Genomic DNA, 26,681 nt, shown 5'->3' on the forward strand with positions numbered 1-26,681 from the left:
ATGGGTACTTCTCCAACAAATCTCTCGACCCCAACATTAAATCACCTGAACATTAAATCAGGAATACTTACCTCAGCACTCCCACAGCATCCTGTACCTATTACTATCTTGCCCATAACACATATCATGTAATAATCACTGTAGTTTTCTGTTTTCTTTTGTTTTTTGGTATCCTACCTTTGGTATTCTACCATATGTTCCTGGAGTGCTGGAATTTTTACTTGTTCTTTGTATGCTGAGCACTAAATGAAGGGCTCAATATATGTTTGGTGGGTGGATAGATGCATACATAAGCAAACAAATCAAAGATACATACGGATATAACGTCTCATATAAAATTCACAAATCGAGTTTGACTATAAAAAATACTTCTAAGCTCCAATTAACATTTTACTTACTTAGGTAGTAATCAATAGCACTGATTTTTTAATACAACATAAGTATCTGTATACCACTTAAGAGTTATCCTTATTACTTATATTAAATCTCACTAGCCCAACAGTAATAAGGTGGTAGATTATTAAAAACACTGAATTCTTTTCCTCATCTTCCTCAATTTACCAAAAAAAAAAACCCCACCACCATGTTTATGGGTACTTTGATAAAATTATAGTTTTCTTAGGGTAAATTAAGTAGAAATACAACATTTAAACATAAAATAGCAATTCAAATTAAAGTTTCTTTTCAAGCTTGTTTCTATGCTCAATTTCAAATATAAACAAGAGAGGAATATAATGAATTACCATTTATCTAACAACCAGCTTCGCAATTAACAACTCATACCAATCTTGTTTCAAATAATCCAGCTTCCCACAAACACACAATCTCAAACATGTTAAAATTTCATCCATAAATACTTTAGTACTCATATGTAAAAACAAACAACAAAAAAACCCCTACTATTTTTAAACATCCACAAAATGAGTATCATTTTTAAAACAAAATCACTTATTCCTTAATGTTAAATATGATATTATTATTAAATAGTATTAAATATCCAGTTTAGTTTATCTCTTTAGTTGATTTTGTTTCTTCATAGACTGGAAATCCAAACACAGTTCATACACTGCAACTGAATCACATATTTCTTAAGTCTCTTTCATTAACCTGACAGTTCCCTCTCCCTCTTTTTTTTCCCCTTGCAATTTATTTTGTGGAATAAATTAGGCAGTTTTTCCTGCAGACATTTCCTGCTTTCCAGATTTTACTGACTGCATCTCTGTGGTATTATTTGACAGATTTTTCTGTCCCTTGTATTTCTTGTAAACTGTTAGATCTAGAGGCTCAGATTTAAATTCAGTTCTTCTTGGCAAGAATGTATTTTAAGAGTTGTTGTGGACTTCTATTAGAAAAAACAATGTTTGGTTGTCTCTTTTTGTATGAGGTTGTTTGATCTGTGTGTTCAGGTTATTTTCAGCCTTATCCTTCCATTATACAGTTCCTCATACCCCTACAGGGACTTCATCCACTATTTATTTAGAGGCAGTAAAATGGTGATATTATATCATTCTTTATTTACCCATTATATCATTTATTCACTAGTAGGTGGAATACTTCTTCTATAAGGAGAAAATTTCCCTCACCATATTTGTTAACTTTGAGGTACAGTTCATACAGGAAATGCACTTTCATTTCTTTTCCTTCTTTTCCAGCTTTCAAAATGAGTTAAATTGCTAGCATCCTTTCAAAGTAAGTAGACCAGTAATTTTCTAAGTCTCATTATGAACTCATGGATTTGAAGTTATTTGATGAGTTTTAACAATCCATTATCATTGTTAATGCCCAAAGTGTCCCCTCTTTAGCAAACAGGAAACCCTTTACTACTTCCTGAATCCTTTTCACAAGACCTCAAGTCGTCTTTGATAGCTTCCTCACTTTCTGGTCTGATGAGATGAACCACGCTCATCTTGTATATTTCTTGCCTCAGACTGTAACTCAGGCATTTCATCAAAAAGCCCTGCTTCTGGGCTTCCCTGGTGGCGCAGTGGTTGAGAATCTGCCTGCCAATGCAGGGGACACGGGTTCGAGCCCTGGTCTGGGAAGATCCCACATGCCGCGGAGCAACTGGGCCCGTAAGCCACAGCTACTGAGCCTGCGCGTCTGGAGCCTGTGCTCTGCAACAAGAGAGGCCGCGATAGTGAGAGGCCCATGCACCGCGATGAAGAGTGTCCCCCGCTCGCCGCAACTAGAGAAAGCCCTCACACAGAAACGAAGACCCAACACAGCCAAAAATAAATAAATAAATTTATTAAAAAAAAAAAAAAAAAAAGCCCTGCTTCTGTTTAAGCTGGAAATTAAATTGCAATCTGCGTACTGGGTGAGCCTATTACTACTGGATTGGTCATTGTTTTTAAGATTTTTTTTTTAATAAGATGAGCTAGGATACGTGTATTTTTAGAGACAATGCATTAAGGATTTACACTGTATTTCCAAGTCAAATTTGTAGGTTTTTTTACTTCTCTGATTTTATATTTATACCATCACTTGGGTTGAGTTTCTTGGTTCCAAATGACACTAATAAAATTATTTATTTGCTTTACCTTAGAATAGACATAACAGTTTCAAAATAGCAATAACACTGATTAACAATGTTAACTAAAAGTTAAGATGTCTTAACTTTTAGTTAAGACGTCTGAACTAAAAGTTAAGATTTCTTCACAATTCTTCTTGGCCTTCAGGAATACTCACCCCTACTATCAAATTATTGCTTTGAAGCCAACTAAAATAGTGATATTTTATTAGTGATATTAGTTTTGATCACCAAACTTCTGTATGGTCACTAATTTTGTTTAATTAGGGTCATTTGCTTTTTTTTTTTTCATTTTTAGGAACTGCTTTTTATTCACTTTGATTTAATGTTGCTTTATTATTTACTTGGATCCAACTTGAGAGCTACCAAAGTTATCATCAAAATCCAGCTTCCATCCTTGTCTCCTCTACACCATGACCTCTCTCTGCCTTCAGAAATTATTTTTTTAAGTTTTTCACTTATTTTCCCTTTTTCAATATAAGCAAATTATGAATAAGAGTATATTTATATTCCCCTTTCACAAATGATTATTAACATATTTACAATCTTATATAAATGTCATATTATACACACATTGTATCCTGGAGGTCATTCCATAGCAGTGTAGGGATATAGTCCCCTTTCCTTTATGCAACTGCATATACTCCATTTTGTAGATACACCATAGTTTCAACCTGGCCCTCAAAGATGAACCAGTCTTTTGATACCACAAACAATGACACAAAAAAGTGACCCTCTGCATATATCTTTTTTGTATTTATGGCAGTGTATCTTCTTATTTGCTATTTATCAACCAATGTAAATATATCCCCTTTGAAGTTTTAAATTTACAATCACCTAGCACCCAGGTCTTGATTCCTAAATACAAATCCACACTTAAGTAAACTAGAAGTCCTTTGAGAAATGGCAGATTCTAAGGCTGGGACAGGGAAGGCACCAGATGAACCTAAACAAGCTTGCTGTGCCAAAAAGCAAAATACTAAAGAGAAAAGAAGAAAAAACAGGATATGGGAGCCAACTTGAAGGGGCTTCCATCAGCTCAATCTGATTTGAGCATCAAAACAGACAGTAAAGGATTATTACCTAGTAAATAAAACAGGAATCCTCAAGTCCATGCTGATGATAGGTAGGTAGGTAGAAAGACAGACAGACAGATGGCAGATGACAGGCTGAAAGAATTCTGAATGCCAACTGGTAAATGTGGACAGGGTGGCAGTGTTAGAAAATTACCATTTTGCAATCATCATAGAAAACACTGGTTCAGGCAAAAATCATCAAAAGATGCTAAATCTAGGGGGAGAGTTTGATGAGTAAGGTATTTGCACAGTCTCAAAGTATCTTCTCACAAATTGCTTATTAGCTGTATTAATGGATAAATTAGAAACTACAGTGGAAAAACCAGATATCACCCTGTCCTGGTGATCAAAACTAATATCACCAATAGGGACAGAGACATGAGCCTCCAGATGTGATACCTTTGTGAAAGACATATCATCACTCACACAGTCCTCCAGCCAGGGGATGCAGAGTGAAGGGGATGCATAAATTGCATCAAATCATAAGTAAACATAAGACAAACCTAAATTGAGAGATATAGTCTATAAAATAACTAGCCTATAGCCTTCAAAATGCTAATGTCATGAAAGACAAAGAAAGAGGAACTGTTTCAGATTAAAGGAGATTAAAGAGACATGACAGCCAAATCCAATTTTAGACTGAACCCTGTACTGAAAGATGACTGGGATGATTGACCAAACTGGAATACAGAATAAAGATTAAAGTATTATATTAACGTAAATTTTCGTGAATATAATAACTATACAGGGCTTATATAAGGGAATTCCTTGGTTCTTAAAAATATATATACTGAAGTTTTAAAAGCATAAATGGATATGATTTTTTCAACCTACTCTCAAATTATTCAGGAAAAATAAATACATATTACATAAATATCATGTATATAAACATATATGTATAAAAAGAAAGAATAAAAGGGAAATGTGGCAAAAAGCTAAAAATCAGTGCATCCAGGCAGAAGCGTATTACAGGAACTATTCTTTCAACTTTTCTGTAATTTGAAATTCTTACAACTTTTCTGTAATTTGAAATTAATTCAAAATTAAAATGTTAATAAACAAAAATAATTTTTTCCAATACCACAAGATTTTGTCACTAATATTCAATATTGTGGTATCTCATATTCAAGTAGTAAAAGGTACAAAGATGAGGAAATTTTAAAGCTGCAGAAGTCAAATGCATATGAAACAGGCAAGTAAGTAAACATTCAGTGGCATGAAAAATAAAAGTATCTAATATTCAGTCAATAAAATGGCCAAGCTGAATAGGTAAAAATATAAGAACTGCATAAAGCTTTTCCTTAAGAGACATGGAAAGATAAAAACACTAAGGAAGGGAAATTAAAGACCAGCTGTATACAACAGCTGCCTCAGAAACTGCTAGTCACCCAACTCAGCATGTCTTCTTTTCCTTAGTAACAGAAATCCCAATGTTATGGTCTACACAGTATAAAAAAGTGTACAGCAACAACTCCTTGCAGCTAAGTATGGCTATTAGCTAAAAGTTCTGACAAATGAAACATAAGCAGAAATGTTGGGTTGTACTTCCCAGAAGGCTACTCAACCGGGCTGACTCAGCTAGGAGATGCTCCCTTGTCTGGCCCTTCTGATTTACCTTCAAAATTTCCAGCTGTCTGACAGTAGTAAAAGTGCTCAAAATTCACATCTGCACAGGTTCTTTTAATATAAAAGACAATATTCTTTTCCAATATTCCCAAGGTTATGGTAAGTGAATGTTCTTAATAACCTGAGTGACCATGAAAAATTAATATTCTGTTCTAAGACATTAAATCCATTTTTAAATTGTTTTATTCAAGTTAAGTTTTTAGGAGCTTTAGTGCAGCTATCGTCAATGGTTTACTTCCTCATGAGTTCCACATAACTAAAATGTATCTATGGATTACCTCTGAGAAATGCTTTTCAAACTCTAACAAACATGAAGATGACCATCCCTCTCCAAGTTTTCAATTACATATGCCTTGGCCCCATCTCATAGCCTCTGGTGAAGCTAGCGCCTTGAGGAGTTTTAATGACTCACTTTTGTTCTTGGGATAAAATGACTAAAATCTGATCTCTGCCTACCTCTCCAATTTATCTTAAATATCTCTATTCTGCACCCGAGTCTCACTAACCTCCTTTAGCCCTTGAATTTGCCATGCTTTCTCACCTCATAGCCTTGGTATAAAGCAATTCTCCCTACCTGGAAAACTTGTTAATCTTCATCCCACCTTCTTCCCTAGTTTTAGACCTCTTCCCCTAGACTACATTAGACATCTAGCATGGTATCTGGCACTTAGTGTATGCTTAACATAAACTAGTATGAGCACAGGGGTGTTTTACTTAACAACTGTATCCCTACTTTCTAGCACTCTACCTGACATATTCTGAAAATATATTTGTGAATTAGTAAGTGGCTAATACTACCTCCTCATTACTTTTTTTCAAAAACACCATAAGCCTAAGTCTTCCACAGAAATTTTCTTGTTCTTACTCCTGGTTTCTCTGCCTCTGCTGTTCTCTTTTGGGTTTTTTCTTCCTCCAAGTCATCTAACTTAAAACTGTTTTGGAGAAAATAATTTTAAGAAGAAATTTTTTCTTCCTTTTTTTTATTTTGAAGAATCAGACGATCTGAAAACACCAGGTCCACTTCCCACATGGTCACAATTGTCTATATCTAAGTAGCACTGGTTCCTTTTGATGAAGGATATGACCTCCAATTCACCAGTCGCCTCCTCTAAACAAATGTCTTATACCTGGACAGCTTCATTCATTTATGTTATCTGTTTGGCCCTTATGGCTCCTTTTCTCATTTATACTCCAATTAAGGCAAAATTTTTAATATCTCTTTATAGCTTTCAAAATATTTTGGTAAAACGAATTCCATTTTATCCTCACCACCAAAAAATGTCCTTGAAGGCACATATAGGGAGACTTTATGAACTGTTTTCAGAGAAGACAACCCTTCTAAGGTCCCAGCTTTAAGGAGACTTAATTCTGTAGTCAAATACTAAGTTCCAGTCCCAATCCCAGCACCCTGTACAGAGGGCCTGTATCCTTCCAAATATCCTGCGTTGCCCTGTTTGCTCAGAGCTTACTGCTCTGACTTTGAGTTCCGTTCTGTTCCTGGCACATCAAAGTTTTCTCTAAAGTTCAGCTGCACATCTACTTTTTTTTCCTTTGCTCTATATTATTTAGCATTTTCATGTGTTTGTGGGTAGGAAGTGCTTCAGAGTGAGAGTCTGTGTTAGCTCAGCCCAGCCTATAACAGAATTGCAAGACCTCCTTTCTCTATACTCAACTTTCCACTCTTATCAGTCCTTTGAACTAAAGAAAACACTACTACCTATACTGAGTACTTGAAAATGATGTATTCTCAAGTGAATAAACAAAGATTCTTCTATGTTACAAGGAAAAACATGCTTTTTTATCACAGGAACTGGAAACTAGCCTGCAATGGAACATAAAGAAAGAATGAATAAAATAATGACCCTCTAAGAAAGTGGTAGCAATGGACAGCTGCTTTCCTTACCACCAGATCACCAACAGAAGAAACTGGCCCTGATAAATCTTGGAATAGATTGAAAAGTCAAAAGAAAGTAACACTGAAGTGGGTGTAGAAGTACTGAGAAGGAATGAAAAGAACATCTCAAAACAGTAGCACTAACGAAGAAGAAAAAAACACTGTGTATTTAAACATCATATGTAAATTAGACTACCTGTATCAAAGGCTTAAATCGACGATTTCATTTTAAAAACGTATCCATTTGTTTACTTCTTTCCTTCCTAATATGTAAAGATTTTCTTTCTAATATATCACATTTCCATAATTTTTCTTTCCTTTTTTTAAACTGGTAGAATTTAGATGAATTAGACTCTGGGGAGGAGGAGGGGAAGAGAAGTTATAGGATACATTGATAAAAGGTAAACTGATTTTACACAGATATTATAACAGAGGCTTGTGTGCCTGACAATTACAGTAATAAGTTATTAAATTATAATAAATAGAACTGTATTTGCAATCAAAGAACTGTATTTAGTGTTCTAAAGAACAAGCATACTGCACTAAATTCTCACTTTACGCCTTGCTCCCTTCCTCCTTAACTACTGCTTAATTTTCAATGCCATTCAAAAGGACTTCTTTGAGGGAGTTTTTGAAAGAATTTTTTGACAGACATTTGTGGGGAAATTCGGGACTAATTTAACTCAATGGTGTTCTGAAATTCAACTGACTTATTTTCTCCTCGCCTCCTAGCCCCTTTGTCTCATTATATGTATATATTTACACCCATTAGATAAGCCTCAGGTTTCTACCACGTGGAAATAATAAACACACTTACGGATTACTGTGAAGATTTAAAAAAATGTAAAGCATATTATCTGACATATACTAGGAGCTCAATATTAATAGCTATTAGAATTTTTAAAAATTGATTTTTTTTTCTCTGAGTTCAAGATCAGAATCATTACTTCAAAATTTGTGTTAGGTGTTCTTTGGACTGTCATAATTATAAGTATAAATATATAAAATGTCTATGAATAAAACCTGTAGAGGATTCCCTGGTGGCACAGTGGTTGAGAATCCGCCTGCCAATGCAGGGGACACGGGTTCGAGCCCTGGTCTGGGAAGATCCCACATGCCGCGGAGCAACTAGGCCCGTGTGCCACAACTACTGAGCCTGTGCGTCTGGAGCCTGTGCCCCACAACAAGAAAGGCCGCGATAGTGAGAGGCCCGCGCACCGCGATGAAGAGTGGCCCCCGCTTGCCGCAACTAGAGAAAGCCCTCGCACAGAAACGAAGACCCAACACAGCCAAAAATAAATAAATTAATTAATTAAAAAAAAGAACCTCTGCTTTTTAAAATTTATTATAAATAAATTAATTAATTAAAAAAGAAACTCTGCTTTTTTATTAATTTATTATAAATAAATTAATTAAAAAAAGAACCTCTGCTTTTTTAAATTAATTTATTTATTATAAATAAATTAATTAAAAAAAGAACCTCTGCTTTTTTATTAATTTATTATAAATAAATAAATTAATTAATTAAAAAAAGAACCTCTGCTTTTTTATTAATTTATTTATTATAAATAAATTAATTAATTAAAAAAAAAGAACCTCTGCTTTTTTTTTTTTAAATTAATTTATTTATTATATTTATTTTTGGCTGTGTTGGGTCTTCGTTTCTGTGCGAGGGCTTTCTCTAGTTGCAGCAAGCGGGGGCCACTCTTCATCGCGGTGCGCGGGCCTCTCACTATCGCGGCCTCTCTTGTTGTGGGGCACAGGCTCCAGACGCGCAGGCTCAGTAGTTGTGGCACACGGGCCTAGTTGCTCCGCGGCATGTGGGATCTTCCCAGACCACGGCTCGAACCCGTGTCCCCTGCATTGGCAGGCGGATTCTCAACCACTGCGCCACCAGGGAAGCCCAGGAGTGATTTATTTTTAATATCCCTTTATGTTGTGCCATACGAATGTTGTCTACTTGCCCCTCCCCACTCACCCGGTATCCACTGTGCTTGCCCTTTGGTATTACATAACTGGCCCTCCAGTTTTAAATGGCACATGCCCACCCAGCTAAAGATTAGATTTCCCAGCATCTCTTTCAGCTAGGTGTGGCTATGTGAACAGGTTTTGGTCAACGGATTATGGCTAGAAGTGATATGAAATTTCTACATCTTAGCCTTAAACATTAACTGGCTTGCCTTAAATCCTCCCCATTCCCATTTTCTTCCTGTTGACTGAAGATGGCAACCACTGGAGCAATAGAAGCCACATGTTACAGATAACAAAGCTGTCCTACTAGCCAGAGTACCTGGATAACCTCAAGAGGTAGAGCTCACTTACCTGATAATGAAAAGAAGTAACTAATTTTGAGACCCTGTGTTTTGAGGACTCTAGTATATATGGCACCTTAATTGGTTCTCTAACTGATATGCTATAATAATGTTTTTGCAATAAACACTTTTGAAATAACAAGTTTTATACATATGTAATTTGAATTCGTTTGCTCATCTCTTCAACTAACAAGTATTGAACAAGAGTTTCTAGCAGGGACAAAATGCCATGGGAAAAGTAAAACTTGCGAGAATCAAAGATACAAGGATGATGATTTAAAAAAAGGAAAAAAAGATATAAGGATGGATCAGTTGTTGATTGAGGAACCGGAGGTAGGGCAAATGAAATTAGATGCAAGGCTTCATGGAGGGAGTAATTTTAGAGCTGGGTATTGGTGTATTCCCCACACTTTCCCTCTAGAAAACACTTCTTCTCTGAAGCAACTGACAAAACTTCTCACCCTTTAAGATTACTCAAAAATATCCTATCCTTCACATAACTTTCTCCAATTTCTCTAGGGACAGGTAATTGTTCCAGCCCATGTGTTCACAATATTTTGCTCATATGTTACTAATAATTCCTTCACAATATTACAAATTATGCTTATACATGTATCTCTCTTCTAACTACATCCTGGAATTCATTAAGTTGGGGCCTTTAGTTATTTTTATAGACCATTATCCACTTCAACAGAGCTAGAGAAACAATATGGAAATTAGCAGGTATTGAGCACTTACAATTAAAAAAAAATACAAATTAGTGGTCAAAGGCAATGGCTTTTAAACTTTTTGGATCATGACTTAAATAATAAATACATTTTATATCATGATGTAGTATACACATGCACACATGTAAGTAAAGTAACAAAAGTTTGATGAAGTAATACTCTACAAAAGGAACACTATTAGTTTACATTATTCTCTTCCATTAAAAAAAAATCCAGTTATGGTCCTCTAAGGTGTTGCAACCCACTATTTAAAATATATTAGCCTAGAAGCAGTCACTTAGAAAATGAGAAGGGTTCAGCCAGATGATAACTAAGATGAGATAACCTTCAAGTTCTATAAAATTACATTGTATTAAAATTTGTTATCCTTATATTTCACTACAGTCCATAAAATAACTATCAAAGGTTTGAGAAAATCTGGAAAGTATTCATCCTCATGGGTCTGAAAACCAGTTACTGCCTTTGTTAGGAAGTAAAGAACACACACAACAGCTCCTTTCAGCATTCTAAATTACCAATCCAATGCAAAATTCTATCATAAACTCTTCTTCTTAAAGTACAGTATTATTCTTAAAGTCTCTAACTGAATAAATGAGAATAAAACTGCTAGAAATAGATGCTAAGAAAGGTAACATTTAGCATGACTAATTTCAAAGATGACTGGGTTTAGTCATGCTGAATCTGAAGTAAAGACAGTAAACTCAAAAGTTTCTCTAATAAGCATTCAGGGAATCAGATGAGAAATAAGGACTATGTATACATACACTTCAAAGTCACTTAACAAGTTTCATAAAACATGTATGAAATTTGTTATAATATCAATGATATGATAAAACCCTCTAATTCTATTATTTATAATTATAAAAAGTAGGCAAAACTTAACGTTTATATTTTTTCCCCATTAGTATTACCTATCATGCGGAACACCTGTCTAACACATGTAGAAATTATATAATGTTTCAAAACAATCCACAAAGTAATTGAGGGGAGGAGTAGTAGGTAGGATTTACAGATTAAACTAGATTGACCATGAGATGAAATATGTTGATGCTAGATGACGTATACACAAGGGTTCACTTTACTATTGTCACTACTTTTGCATATGTTTGAAATTATCCACAATTTTAAAATTAGCACAAAGAATAAAATAAATGTCTACATTTAAAAGTTCAATCTTTAAAAGATTAATCATTTGATTAATTTGCTTTTTTAAAAAGGTTTTTAAAATATTTATATGCTTTTAAATTACTTTTACTCTCACAAGAAAACAAAGTTCCCAGCACTATATATTTTACTTTCTAACAAAATCATTTGTAATTTGGTATTTCATCACAGTCTGCATATACCCATGAGAGTGTGCTGCACATAAGAACCTCCATCTACTGTGTCATTTAGTTAAAAAAAAAGTGAAATGATCAATGTAGTACAGTATGACTGAGATAAACTACTGCACACTAGGTCAAACCTTTGGTATAAAATACATGCTAAAACTGGAATAAGGAGATTATTTACCTTTTCAGCTCTCATGTACCCCTAATTGTAATTCTTTTCTTATAAAATTTCCTTTCAGATCAAACTTCTTCCTTTTATTAATGTAATTCAGGATTTAGTAATTTAGAACTGGAAATACTGTAGTATTTGCATCAGATGGCAATCATCATATTATAATCTACCTCAAGCACAAAAACAAGAACAGCCTTCTTTGAGGGAATTTAGACTAACTCCACTCTTTTCCAATGGCCCCAATCCTTTACATAAAAACTCTTCAGCATAATGTATTGCCTTCTAACATCATTTTTCCTCGGTATAAAAAATTTTTCTTTGCTTTTTGCCTAAGCCTGTCAAAACACCTTACCACCATAAAAGCCACATAACAAGGACTTTCAACATGTGTAAAATTTAAGGTTACCAGAGGTTTTAAATGATCTCTCAAAAACAAACAAAAAAAAGCACAAAATTTCATTCTGATATTGGGTTTGATACAGAGATTAACCATCTGTCTTATGATCAAACTTCCTTGTCTCCTACCTTTGAACTGCTGCAGACTGTATCTCTCTGTATTTACCATACCCACCTGATACTCAGACATTTAAGGTTTAGGTCTGTCTCTTTCTTGATTTTAAGTTTTAGAGAATAATCTCAAATTTTAGCATCTAATGATACTCATCACATAGTAGTTGCTCAATCATCTAAATTAAATAACTATCTGAGGACAGAGAACTGTATTTCTAAAAGCAGTAACAGGAGAGATGTGAAATAGCTAATGGGAATGGTTTTCATTAAAAAAAGTGCTCCCCACTATTTTTGTGCCTTATGCCACAGCTCTGATAGATACTGTAGACAGTGGATCCCATAAGCCAGTACTGTTTAGCCAGAACTTTGTGTGTCTCTGTATTTTAACCTCAATAACTGAAATCTCAATCTATCCACACCAAAGAAACTTTCAAATTCAGTTTAACATTTATTTAAAGTTGACTTCTAAGCAGTCACCTCATATCACAATGACAGATAATATACTCCTAATTATAAACAGCAATTTTCTCAGTCATTAATACACAAGAACTTGATTCTGGTACACGAGATTCCTAGAGTCTCTCTCTGAAACCAGTGGGTCTGACCAGTCCATTCACATGGGTAATATACTCTCCCATGGGTGTCTCTTAATACTCGTAGTGTTTATTCAGCTATGCTTCCTTTTTTCCTCCTTCCTCCACCTGGGACTAAACCATACAAAAACTTCAATATGACACTAAACAAACCTCAGGGACAAGAACTGCGAAACTAAGATGTCCAACACATTCTCTGCACTAGGGAACTTGTACTTCTTTTACTGGGGGACTATGAATCCTGTGAAAACCTTCCTCTCCATCATGTTTCTCGATATACATCATTTGTTCTTCTTTTCTTTCCAAACCACATCATTTCTGATCATTAAGATTACAAAAGTTCAAAAGCTCCATGAAGACTTCCCATATAGCCCATTACCTGACTCCAGTGATTTGCCCAATTCCATTTTCTTTCACCTCACCTGAATGCCTATACGACCCCATGAGTTTGAGTATAGTCACTTGATTGTGTATTTAAACTTGGCTATTCCATTATCGCCTCTAGATCAAAATAATCTTTCTGCAACTTAATTTATAATTTCAAAACATGGCAAGATACTGAATGACTCCAGGTAAATAGTTTCATATATATGCATATAAATTTAATATGCCTATACATTTCCTTGGGAATTTTGTTAAAATGAAAATTCTCATTCAGCAGATCTGGGACACAGAGGGAAACTTTTAGGGTAAAGGAATCATTCTGTACAGTACTGGGGTGGAGGATAAATGATTCTATGCATTTGTCAAAACCCATGAAACTGTATATCACAGAGTAAATGTAATATATGCAAGTTTAAAACATAAACCCATGTGACTGAGGATCCCAGGATAGAATGCAAACTGATAAATGAATCTAACTATTACAAATTTATGACATAACCACACTGAAGGGGATGAGGGGAAGAAAGCTACCTTGAGTAACTTTGGAAATCAGTGTTCTGACTAGAAATCATAAGGCTAAATATAATAGGAACTGTACACTGTACATAAACACTGTATTTTAGTTGGTAAATCTGTTTCTTCTGGGGGTATAGCCTAAAAATTCTGAAACTACTTTACTTGTATACTGAGGTTGGAGTACATGCATGGTGGATGGCAGATGGTGGGAGCCAGGCTTCTCTCTATTAGAGACGGAAGTTACGAAAGTACAAGAAAGGAAGATTAGGATGAATCCTGTAGTATAGGATTAGAGTTGGGACAACAGTACTAACTCATGTTTACCCTAATATGCACACAGATGGGGGCTTCCCTGGTGGCACAGTGGTTAAGAATCTGCCTGCCAATGCAGGGGACATGGGTTCGAGCCCTGGTCCAGGAAGATCCCACATGCCGTGGAGCAACTAAGCCCGTGAGCCATAACTACTGAGCCTGTGCTGTAGAGCCCAGGAGCCACAACTACTGAGCCCATGCGCTGCAACTACTGAAGCCCGTGTGCCTAGAGCCCGTGCACCACAATGAGAAGCCCGCGCACCACAACGAAGAGTAGCCCCTGTTCACCGCAGCTAAAGAAAGCCCACGTGCAGCAACGAGGACCCAACGCAGCCAAAAATAAATAAACAAACAAATAAATAAAACTTTAAAAAATGTACACAGATGGACAGACACAGAAACAACTATAGATACACATGGTTTAGTACATATAAACATCTATAGATTGATATAACTCTGCTCTGTCTACTGACAGGGCCTCGAAGCAGTGACACCTGAGTAGCAACCCAGCACCCAAATCTTGGTTTCTAATACCCTTTTCTCCAATAAAAGAAACCAGGGTTCTTTGGAGAAATGGTTGATTCTAGGGCAAAAGAATGGGAGGGTGTAAAAAGAACACAGAAGCCAACTTGAAAGAGTTCCCAATGGGCAAGGCTAAAACAATTTGAGAAAAATTAAAATTAACCTACTGGATTATAATCCAAAGAATAAAATATACATAATAAGTCCATGCTTATATAAGTGAATGACGGAATTAATGAGGGAGAAATTATTTCTTTATAGAAGAATTCCATTTAATACTATGTAGTTACTCCCTCCCAGCAGGAGATAGAACTTAATTCCCACCCATGCCACCACTCACCACATCCCTTGAGAGTGGGCTAGACATAGTGACTTACTTCCAAAGAATACAGTATGGAAAGAGAAAAACAGTAACTTTATAGTGGAGAAACCTGGCAAATACTATCTTGGTCAAATGATAAAGGTTAACATAATCAGTAATGTCAAGTGGATATTCTGCTCCCCCTATGATGTGACCAGTAGAGCACTTCGTCTCTGTGATACTCTTTCTAAAAACTGGTAACTGATAACCCTGGTTTATCCTAGTAAAAAAAATCAGACAAAGCCAAATTGGGGGACGTTTCATAGGATACCTGGCCAGTACTTCTCAAGACTGTTAAAGAAATTAAGGAAAGACTTAGAAACTCTCACAGATCAGAGGACACTGGGGAGAGTTAACAACTGAATGCAACATGGTACCCTGGATTGAATCCTGGAATAGAAAGAGGGCATTAATGGAAAAACAATAAAATCCAAGTAAAATCTGAAATTTGGTTAATAGTTGTTTTATTTTTTTTAAGACGTTTAAAAAGGCTATAAATCTGGTTTCCCCTTCTGGAGAATGGGAAACATAGTACTAAATACATTACAGGAATTTTGGAAGGAATACCTACAATAAATTAATGTAATGCACCATGTACACCATGGCTCAGTCAGAGTAAGAGCTCAGTAATTACTGGTTGCCATTACTACTGTGAAATGAAACGTACCCAGCTCCTTGCTTGCATGGCCTATGACACAGTTCTCTGGGGGGTTCCCAGAAAATAAAAAGCATGTGTAATAAACTCAATAACAACAAGTAGCAAGGTGGTGAATGACTCCATGCAAACAGCTTCATATATATGCATATGAATTTATTATGAATACATATCACTTGGGAATCTTGTTAAAAAGAAGATTCTGATTCAGGAGGTCTGGGGTGAGGTCCAAGGTTGAACATTACAAACAAGCTCCCAGGTGATGCCAATGCTGCTAGACCAAGTACCACAACTGGAGCTATAACTTTTCTACTTCTGTAATGTTTTAAAATTTTTCATAAAAAATACAAAAAAAAAGTTTTCTCCATCAAACTTTATGTCTTCGCCACAAATACTCGTATTTTTAAACACAGAACTGTACCAGCTATAACCCACAAGTCATCAATATCTTAAATAAGCAATGACTTAATCAGTATAAAAAAGGGGCAACTACACATTAATATTTGCCCCCACATTATCTCATGCCTGTGAAGATAAAAGTAATGTCTTTCAAAGTCAAATCACATACAATTCTCTTATCTTTACCAATTAAAAATTAGTCTAAATACACTACAGTAATCTAGATTAACCACAACTTTCAGAAGTCCCCGGAAAATTTTAATTCCGTGAATTCTGTTTGGAGAGAGTAACCTATTACCAAAGCTCCTGATTAACAGTTTATTGAGTTTTCAAAGCATAAAAAATGATCTTAATAAATGATCTGAGATTCAGTAGCATGTACAAGATATTTGAGGAAAGAAAAAACTAGTAGGAAAAGATGAAGAAAGTACATACTGAATCAAGAAATAGGAATTAACAAAAAAATGAGATGTAAAACAGTCATACTTTCCTACAATTAATGACATCACAGTTAATTTTAAAAACCAGTTTCTTTAACTCAATGATTTCTAGACATTCTGGCTTTGTGATTTCACATTTTCCTGTCTTCCTTAAAATGCTTCTTCGCAAAAACTTTTGAAATTTAAGAATAAATTGAACCTTTTTAAAAAAACTCTGAGGACTTCCCTGGTGGCGCAGTGGTTAAGAATCCGCCTGCCAATGCAGGGGACATGGGGTTTGATCCCTGGTCTGGGAAGATCCCACATGCCATGGAGCAACCAAGCCCATGCACCACAACTATTGAGCCTGCACTCTAGAGCCCGTGCACCACAACTACTGAGCCCATGCGCCACAATTACTGAAGCCCGCACGCCTATAGCCTGTGCTCCACAACAAGAGAAGACACCGCAATAAGAAGCCCGTGCACCACAATGAAGAGTAGCCTCTGCTCACTGCAACTAGAGAAAGCCCGTGCACAGCAACGAAGACCCAATGCAGCCAAAAATAAAAATTAATTAATTAATTTTTAAAACTCTGAGATAACATCAAAGTAAACTCAGGAAATATCATTCTATTGCCTTTAAAAAATGTTCAATTTCATTTATTAAAAGAAACTGATTTTGATGGCAAGAAATCTTGCTGGTATGTGTATACATAAAAGCAATGTTTCCAAAATTGGTATACCATAGAAGTCTTTGATAGGGTACTAACAGGTATATGGTGAAATATGCAGCCCTGTCTTCAAATTAACTTTGACTTGGTGTTCCTTAAATTTAACAGGTCATTTCGACTATCTGGCTTTTTTCTCAAAGCCTTTAAATAGTGTTTAGTGACTCTGAATTTCTAAAAATGAGATTTTCATTTAGAACATTTCCATTGATCATATTTCCTACTCACTGCCTACTCAAAACACTTCAAAAGTTGAGACCCAAAGATTCTTGAAGCATAAAACAATTAAAATATTTTCAGTAAGCCAAGGAAATTTAATTGCAACAGACTTCCTCTAAGTAAATATAAAATTTACACACATATATTTAAAACATATTTATATTTGGTCAAGCACTGTTAATGCTATAAAAAGCTATAATATATCAAGGAAAAGAATTCTTTTAGGGACTTCCCTGGTGGTCCAGTGGTTAACAGTCCACCTTCCAGTGCAGGGGACAAGGGTTCGATACGTGTCAGGGAACTAGGGTCCCACATGCCGCAGGGCAACTAAGCCTGTGTGCCACAACTACTGAGCCCGTGTACCACAACTAGAGAGCCTGTGCCAGAACTACTGAGTCCATGCACTCTAGAGCCCGCATGCCACAACCAGAGAGAAGCCCTCGTGCCGCAACGAAGATCCCGCGTACAGCAACTAAGACCCGATGTAGCCAAATAAATAAATAAATAAATTTTTTAAAAAAAAATTCTTTTAGAATCAGGTCAATATAGCTCAGTTGCCAGCTCTAGATCAATTCTAAGTAGGTAAGACTGTTACAACACATCACCAAAATTTCCTTCACTCTGTGATAATTTTTCATAAGCATACTATATAGATTAATTAAAGCAATTAAAATAAATTCTCAAATTTACATGGACAAATTTACATTATTGAAAATTTAATCTACAGGCAAGCAGAGAAACTACTTTTGAGTATTAAGCATTTATCAATCATCCAAAAATTAGTAAAATGTAACCATGTATTTCTGGTCTTTACCCACAAATCTATTTCTGGAGCAAATCATCATTCAAGTTAACTTTAAAATAAAAAATGTCTAACCAGGCTTTGAAAAACTTCATTACAAATAACAACAGAAATCTACACAGCTGGGAACTGATGCTTTGAAATCTTCCAATAGTATCTTCAGAAAGCTTAACTTCAGTTATATAATAAACTTTGTGCTAACTTGAAATTGAGGTACAGGTGCATCCTGACACACATTTCTTAGTAAATAAGTTTCAAAATTGTCAGTTACAACACAGCCAAAGAGACGTTCTCCCGTGTATTCTTCTTCCTTTCTGTCAATGGTTATGGAAAGGTTTTCATATCAAAAGAATCAAAAAAGACACTTGAGTAGAAAGCTAATCATACCAACTAAAAATGCCAAATGACTTCTTGCTTAATTCTACTTCATTTCATAAATTTCCATGAAGGAAAAAAAGGAAATCTGAAGCAAAAATACATGTAAAAATTCTAGCCAATAACAATCAAATTTTACAGCATATATCAATTTTAAAAACAAGCATAGGGCTTCCCTGGGGGCCCAGTGGTTAAGAATCCACCTGCCAATGCAGGGGACACGGGTTCAATCTCTGGCCGGGGAAGACCCCACATGCCACGGAGCAACTAAGCCTGTGCACCACAACTACTGAGCCCGTGCTCTACAGCACGCTAGCCACAAGTACTGAGCCCACGCGCCACAACTACTGAAGCCCGGGCGCCTAGAGCCCGTGCTCCGCAACAAGAGAAGCCACTGCAATGAGAAGCCCGCGCACCGCAAGGAAGAGTAGCCCCCGCTCGCCGCAACTAGAGAAAGCCCGCGCGCAGCAACGAAGACCCAACACAGCCAAAAAAAAAAAAAAAAAAAACCAATTAATTAATTAAAAAAAAAAAAAGATGTGTGCTTTATTAAAAAAAAAGCATATTTCTCCCCTCATCACTCTATATTAATATTCATAGTTATGGTGACTTTTGGTTTTTGCAAGAAAATCCCTGTATCTATAAAGTTCACCTCACTCTTTTAACTAAGCACAATCTCCCTTCTCTGTACTGCCTTGTTATGAAAGCTTTTGGTATGGGGGCACTGAGGCTTAGTAACTTCGGTAGAGCAAAGGAAAAGGACAGCATAACAGCAGAAAGGAAGAAAATGAAAGGAAAACAGAAGCAGGTCTCCCTTCTTCAGATAAACACCAAGGCAGTTGCAAGAACTAGATAACCTGACAGCCACAATTCTCAGAAGTACATAAAATCTATATGGTGTAAATAATGACTCAGAATAATTGGAGAATATACTTTGCAATTATTTAAAATGAGTATGCATTGTAAAAGATTCAAGTAAATTTGATTTCACAGGGTTTAATTTTTTTCATCTCTACTATATCAAATTTGATTTACGACTCCCCCTTTGTTTTACATATGGCAGCAAAATACATAAAAGATTACTGGAAAAGGTAAGGGGTCAGAATATAACAGCATGTGATCTCTCTACATGTTCAACCAGAAGATTTACTCTCAAGAGCCTTATTTCCTATTCCATGGGTAGTTAGGCTCCTGCGTTTCCCCTAGATATTTCTACCTATTAACCATTTCATTGTTCACTAATGAACAAGAGAATGTGGACAATGTGACTCTCCTATTCACTTACTCCAGTCAATATACCTGTAGAGACTGGAATCAAAGCTGAAATTCAAAGGTCTTCTAGCTTAGCCCTTCAACTTTGGCGCTTCCAGTTAAACTCTGTTGTTAAATACTTTGTATATGAAGTAGTAGGATGAAACTTCAAAATCGTTTAATTCAACTCTCCTTATTTTACAGTTCAGAAGTCATTCAGAGAACTAGTTAGTGCAGAGACAGGTCAACTCAGGTTTTGTAACTCCTAGACCAATACTTGTTTACTAAATCATTCTGCTTCCCATAACTGCTCCTTGTTTTCTATGATGTTCTTGTTATCCAAACTGTCTGCCTGTGAAACTGATAAACTAAAGTATACCTAGCATAACCAGAAAATCCCAAGCCTCAGGTCAAATACATATCCCACTGCTTCATTTTCTATCCAACATTTTCCTGAAGCCCTCTTAACTGCCAAAACTTTCCTGTTCCTTGTCCTTCACATTTCTCCATCACTGTAATTAATGTTTCAGTTATGTATTATTCTATGTTATATAAAATCTGATGCTAATTATAATAATATAGAGTGCTCATTATATCAGGAACTATTTTAAAACCTTTACAGGTAGCATTTCATTTAATCCTCAACTTCAAATAAGATAAATAATACTATAATCCCCATTTTATAAATACAAAAATCAAAGTCTCAGAGGTTAAAAAATTAGCCCTAATTCACACAGCTAATAAGTACAACTGGGTAAGTAATCAGGCAGCCTGACCCCAATGTCCATATTCCTGACCTCTCTATATGATAAGCATATATAACTACATGGGATTGCATTATTAACGTGGCTGGTAACTTAAAACTGGGGGGCTACAGAAGAATTTTAAAAGTCTTTGTATTTGAAGAGGTTTCTTACACATTAAAATAGCTTAACATGGCTTACTCCCATAAACCATATCTTCTTTGCAAAGACATGGCCCACGTAAGAACTCTTAACTCAGTCATATATAATTAAAACTCAAATTTGAAAAGGTAATGGGGGAAAAAAGTGTTGCAGCAAGACTCTAACAAATGTCCAGATCAGCAGTGTCCAAAAGAACCTTTGCCATGATAGAAATGTTTTCTATTTTTCTCTATTCATCACGGTAGACGCTAGCCACATGTGACTATTCGGCACTTGAAATGTGTCTAATGTGACTGAGTACTGAATTTTGAATATTTTGTAATTTAAACTAATTTAAATTTAAATAGCCACATGTGGCTACTGACTACTACATTGGACAGCACAGGTATAGAAGACAAAATGCCAGAAAAAAATGAGTAAAGAAATTCTTATTGTCTTTATTTGAAGAGTGCAGTAACAGTCAAATCAATTTAAATGTCTTCCTTTACTTGCTCTAGTTTCAATTATTAACCCCAACAATATAAATCTCCAAAGAGATTTAAGTATCCCAAACTTTCTATATTTAAATTTCTCTCTGTGCATCTCAATGGAAAAAAATAATTAAACTCTGTATTTTCAACAAAGCTTTATTTATTAGAAACTTTTTAATGTTTGGCGAGCTAACAGTGAATCTGAATCTGAAAACTCTGCCACCTATTAGAAAAACTAAAAAGAGTCACATAAGTTTTAAATTGTTTTCATAATAAAAACTTGATAATAAAGTACTTACCTTGACTCTCCACTACTGTTTCTAACACTTTCTTCATCACTGTGTCCATTCATTGTAAATATCAAGAAGTTTTAAAATAAAATATAAATCTTCCCAGTTTAAAAGATGAATATAAATACTGACTCCTCTTTGAATATCAAAAATTCACAGACGAATTTTCTTCAACATTCACAGGTTTCCTGGGACCCTTTTGACTCACCTAAAAAAAAAAAAAAATTAAGAAAGTGAGAAAATTTCCTGTAGACAAAAAGATAAATAAGTCTATTTGGAACTTATACAAATCTATCTACGCCAATTAGATTAGAGGTGGTAAGGAAGCGGTAGGGGTCTTTTTCTCAAAATACCTAGGCTTCTATTAACTACATTCTTGACTACTTACTAGAGTTTAACACACCACTGCTTATTTTTGACAGAAAAAATTAAAATATTTGTGGAGTGATAGAACTTTTAGACTAATTGCAACCGTGTGTATATACCACACATTATAGACAAAAAACTAAAGCAAAATGGTAGTATGTAACATATACCTACGTTCCAAGAATAGAAAATAGAGTCTTATTACATGGCCAAACAAATGAAATAAGGGGGAAAAAGGTTACCTTAATCAAGCACTAATTCCTATCACGAAGGACTTCGTATACCAGAGCGAGGGGAAGTGTTGAAAATGCTCACATGAGAACAGGAGAGTAAAAGTGTATCATATAATCTTAGCCAAAAAAATGTACAGGTCAAAATAAATGTGTCCTTTCACAGGTAAACCGATAGTGCAGTTTTAAGTTTAAATAATACAGTATATATCCAGTTTGGACAAGCAGAGATTCCTCTGGGGGAAAAAGGTAACAGAATATACACTATGATTTTTTAAGTAAGGGGTTTGCGGCAGAAATCATGGACCAAGACAAAACATTTCCACCTTTCAACATATCAGCACAACACTGGAGAGTCACCTACAAGCCACCCACTAATAAACAAAGGAGATCTCTGGCAGGGGAGGGAGAGGAAGAAGCGGGGGAAGGAGACGTCAGATCCTTCCCCAGCCAGAAAGTACCGATACAGACGACTGAGAGCAGAGCTGTCCTCCGACCTCAGCAAAGAGAATTTACTCCTACGATTACTTCCATTCCACAAAAAAAGAGTGGGGGGGGGGGGGAAATAGGCTGCTGCCAACTTAATCATAGCAAACTCTGCATCTAGATCGGGATTTTAATTCTCCAGAAACTACAGTCCAGTAGACTTAGCAAGAACTGTTATCTAAAAATTATTTCACGCAACATTTATTCCTAATGTTAAATATTAATTCCAACTAGCCAAAGAGATTAACTATTAAACAATTAGATCTTAAAAATCTAGGTACTCTAACAAACTGCCTCTCCTTCCCGGAAGTCTCTCTTCATTGAGAAAGTTCACTCCTCTTTTCGTTCTTTCCTTTTCACCTCCCTTTCGCCCCTCAAAATGGCTTTCTCTGTACTTTGTAACTTCCTTTCTCCTCCTCATTTTCCTTCTCAGAGTTAAGTCCTCTTTCTGAGACCCTTCTTACAACCGTAAGTTCTGAAGCTCCAAGCACCCGCAGCTCTCTCCTGCCTTTCACGCGTCTTAACAATGATTCTTCCCTAAATCCTTAAATCTCTTCAATTCGCCTTTTCTTTGCCCCGTCTTTTATCAGTTGCTTTCCTCCTGCTAAGTTTTCAAGCGGTTCTCGAAAGGAGGTTGGAAACCTTCCTCCCCCGTCCGTCGCAGCTTCGCTCCAATCAGCCTGCCACCCGGACGCACCCCCCCACCCCCATCCCTCCCAGGGCCTCCATCCCGGTCCCGGAGTCTCCCTTCCCGCCTCAAACTTCCTACAGACCCACCCCGCGCCCTCCCGGCTCGCCCAGGCTGCTGCCCCCTCCCCCTCCCCGCCGCTCCCCACGTGCTGGGAGCCCGGGTGGCGGCGGGACCCACGCACCGGCCAAGCGCACCGCTCGCGTCTCGCAGCTTTCCCTTCGCGGCCCGGCCGGCCCCAGACCGAGGAAGCCCGGGCTCGACCGCCAGCTGCACGCCCGTCCGGAGAGAGGATGCGCTCCGCAGCGCCGGCCTGCGCTCGCCACTCACACGCCCCCTGAGCGGCGAGCCCATCCGCCGCCGCCGGCCCTCTAAGACCGCCCCGGCCTATGCCCGGCGCCCGGCGGCTGGGCCGCAGCCCGGGCACCGCGCCGCCCCCGCCCTCCGCCTGGCCAGCTCCCGTCCTCCCCGCCACATCCTGACCCGCCCGCCGACCCCTTTCTTACCGGCGGGCGTGCAGGCTTCGCGGGGCGGAGAGAGCCAACTCGATCGGCGGCCTCCCGTGTGTCCGGGCCCGCGGTCTCCGCCGCCGAGAGTCCTCGGGCTCCGGGCGTTTCGGGGTAAGCAGAAGTCCGTGAGGGCGAGGGGGAAGGGGAAGGACGCGGAGAAGAAGGGGAAGCCCCGGCCCGCGGCTCTAACGCGCGATACCCTGCGGAGCGGATCCAACAATCAATTCATTATTAAAGCACCAACGGCGAGGTCAGCAAAAGCAAGAAGTAACGACTCGTCGTCTTCACCGCGGCCGCGCGCGCGCTCCCGCTCCCGCCGCTTATCGGCTCCCGGCAGCCGCCATGACGCCGAGAGAGCGAGCGCAACCGTCTCCGTCGTAGGCGCCTCCGCCGCCGCCGCCGCCGCCGCCGCCGCCGCCACCGAGCTAGCCGTCGCCTCCGCCTCCCGCGCGACGTAAGCTTCTCGGCTCACTCCCCTTCCTCACTGGGCGCGAGGCGGGCAAGCGGGCGCGCGCACGCGGAACTCCACCAACTGGCGCGCGGACAGTGGGAGGGGCTACGTTGTGGAGTCGTGGGGCGTAGGAAGAAAACGATTGGTGCTGTGGCGGGGCGGAGAGCGAGTGCGCGCACGCGCACTGATGGGAACGCGCACGCCGGCCGCGCAGAGGCTGCCGGACTCTGGCTACCGCGGTGGGCTGTTAAGCCTTGCTCGGGCTCCCTCCCTTAGCGGCCTGGAGTTGAATTCCGGGAAGTGGGAGCTGCAGGCTCGTTCCTTGCGGGTATGGACGCTACTGTCACTTGGCACGGTTGCGTAAGGACGTCACGACCGAGAGCCCGAGAAGGAACTAGGGAAACGGGGGTGGGGAGATATTGAAGACTGATGGGGCTTGGGGAGCCGCGGAAGGGCTGTGTTGGATAAGCCGAGGGGGCGGGGTCGAACGTGGGGTCGGTAGCCCAGGCCTCGGCCCCGCGCCGGGTCTGAGCGCCTGTCTGGAAAGGCGGGGAGGGGGATGCTGCGTCACACCATGCAGCCTGGGAACCCAACTGTTGGACCACTGTGGTCACCTCCCGCCGCCTCCTACGCTTAGGCGACCTGAGACAAAGGCTCCCTAAGGGAGGTGCGAGCCGGGCACCTGAGGAGGCGGAGAGAAAACAGAGACCGAGTTGTTGACACCCTGTGACCCTTCTTGATTCATTTGTGGGTAGCCCGTGCCCGGTTCAGGAAAAAAACGTGTAGAACGTTTCCAGGTCGCTCCCTGGAGGGCTGGGGGAGGGTGCGGTGCCGAATCACTACAAAAAATGCAACGCGAGAGACGTTAGTAACTGTCGCAGGTTAACGTACTGTAATTTAGTTGACGGTTTGTTTCATAACTGTAACTGCGGGCCTCAGTTACAACCTTTTAGATCTGTCCAAAGAAACACTATCTTTTCAAGCACGGGAGTGTTCCGCTTCTCTCCTTTAAACCATTTTTTTAAGTCAGAATTATTTTACAGTTCATTATTTTTCTCGTCCACAGATCAGTGTTGAGTCAGCCCAGGTTAATGATAATTTCTGAAACTTTCTAATCCCATTTTTCAGTTATTTGATCTGATGTAAAGGACTGCCTTCCAAGTCAAATGAGTTTGAATGCGGTAGCTTCATTCCCAAAATAATTATTTTCACATGTGGGAAATATTCAAGTTTTAGTCTACTGTCTGTTTAAACAGTTTGTTCCGAGCCCTCAAAAAGATCTCCAAACATAACACCAAATACGTATTTATTATATGGAAAGGTATACTCACCCTTGGGGAATAGGGGAAGGCAAACAGGTAGACACAGTCTCTCGAAAAAAATGTGTTATGTCTGTGGTCAATGAATAGTGAAACAAAATGAAACACCACCATAGTTTGCAAAATGATCTATGCTCAGCCTCTTTTTTTATCCTAGTTATTAAATAGCTATAATTCTGGGTTGTGAGGAATAAAAAGATCATACAAATATCCATCTCTGAAGTCCTTAGAAACTAAGTGCTAATTTTTAATATTGTGCTTTAAAATTATGATAAGATGCCTTGATAATAGGAACTTCCTGTTCCTCGGACTAATTTATTTCTTGGATTACTAGAGTGGTAAGTAAAAAATAAAAACCCGAGGAAAACATGGCAGGTAAAGAATTTTGTAATCAGAAGTGTGATTCAGATAATAAAGTCTTCAATTATAACCATATTGCATTTTGTTACCTCACCAAAAAATGATTACTGTATTGACTTAATCTGTTTTATATGTTTTTTGAAAGCACCTTTTTAAACTGAGTTGCTGTTTGGATGTGATATGCTACGTATAATTTTGAGACACTTTTTTTGCAGACAAAAAAGAAAAAAACCTTGCCAAATTTGTAATAATATATTGAACCTTGGAGACTTATATTTCTGGTAAAATTATAATATACTTTATGACTTCACAGAATTTTAGAATGACTGTTGAGACTGTGGAGAAATACAAGGTAAGTGGAAAATTGAAAAATCTTACCAGTTCAGTTTTTTAAAAGTCAGTTGATAAATAAGACAAAAATATTTTTTGACCATATTTTATCTGCATAGTTAAAGTCTCAGTTTCACTTTGTTTAAACAAACTGTATGTCTCCTTTTTGAAAAGTCTACTGAAAACAATAGACAAACAGTAAATAATCTGAACACATGAATAGCAAAAATCCCTGAAAATTAACATCAACCAGGAGGTCTTTATTACTATCTGATTTTCCATTTGGGAAATTTCATATTCTTTGGAAAGAATATTACTTTTACAAAATCTGGGACAGCACTTTATAGGTTCTTAATTCTGACATGCTCTACTAGGACTAGTTACCAATGGGTATCCTTAGGTGGGAATAGATTGAAAACCACTTACCCAGAATTGTGAGATGTGCAGCATAAAGGCAGTAACAACTCTTGCTTTTCTGTTAACATTTTGGATGCCAAGATAGGATTTTAATTCCATAATTATGTTCTTGTTGCCTAGAGGATTTGTATACAAAAAGCTGC

General features: G+C 37.8%; 1 protein-coding gene across 4 annotated transcripts in view; it reads right to left on the bottom strand.

Moving 5' to 3' along the window:
- The window catches only part of CHD1 (chromodomain helicase DNA binding protein 1), a 76,681-nt gene extending 52,481 nt beyond the window's left edge, over positions 1-24,200 (bottom strand). For 2 of the 4 annotated variants that reach the window (XM_059916826.1, XM_059916825.1), the window contains exons 1-2: positions 23,659-24,200; positions 21,392-21,590 (exon numbers count right to left, since the gene is read on the bottom strand). In XM_059916826.1, coding sequence (XP_059772809.1) covers positions 21,392-21,444 — 53 coding nt within the window. In that variant the 5' untranslated portion in view covers positions 21,445-21,590; positions 23,659-24,200. The remainder of the gene's footprint in view (positions 1-21,391; positions 21,591-23,658) is intronic. The other 2 variants (XM_059916823.1, XM_059916824.1) reach the window with 2 other exon arrangements.
- Positions 24,201-26,681: the final 2,481 nt, after the last annotated feature.

The sequence above is a fragment of the Balaenoptera ricei genome, chromosome 3, assembly GCF_028023285.1.
Source record: "Balaenoptera ricei isolate mBalRic1 chromosome 3, mBalRic1.hap2, whole genome shotgun sequence".
NCBI classification, from domain to species: Eukaryota; Metazoa; Chordata; class Mammalia; order Artiodactyla; family Balaenopteridae; genus Balaenoptera; species Balaenoptera ricei.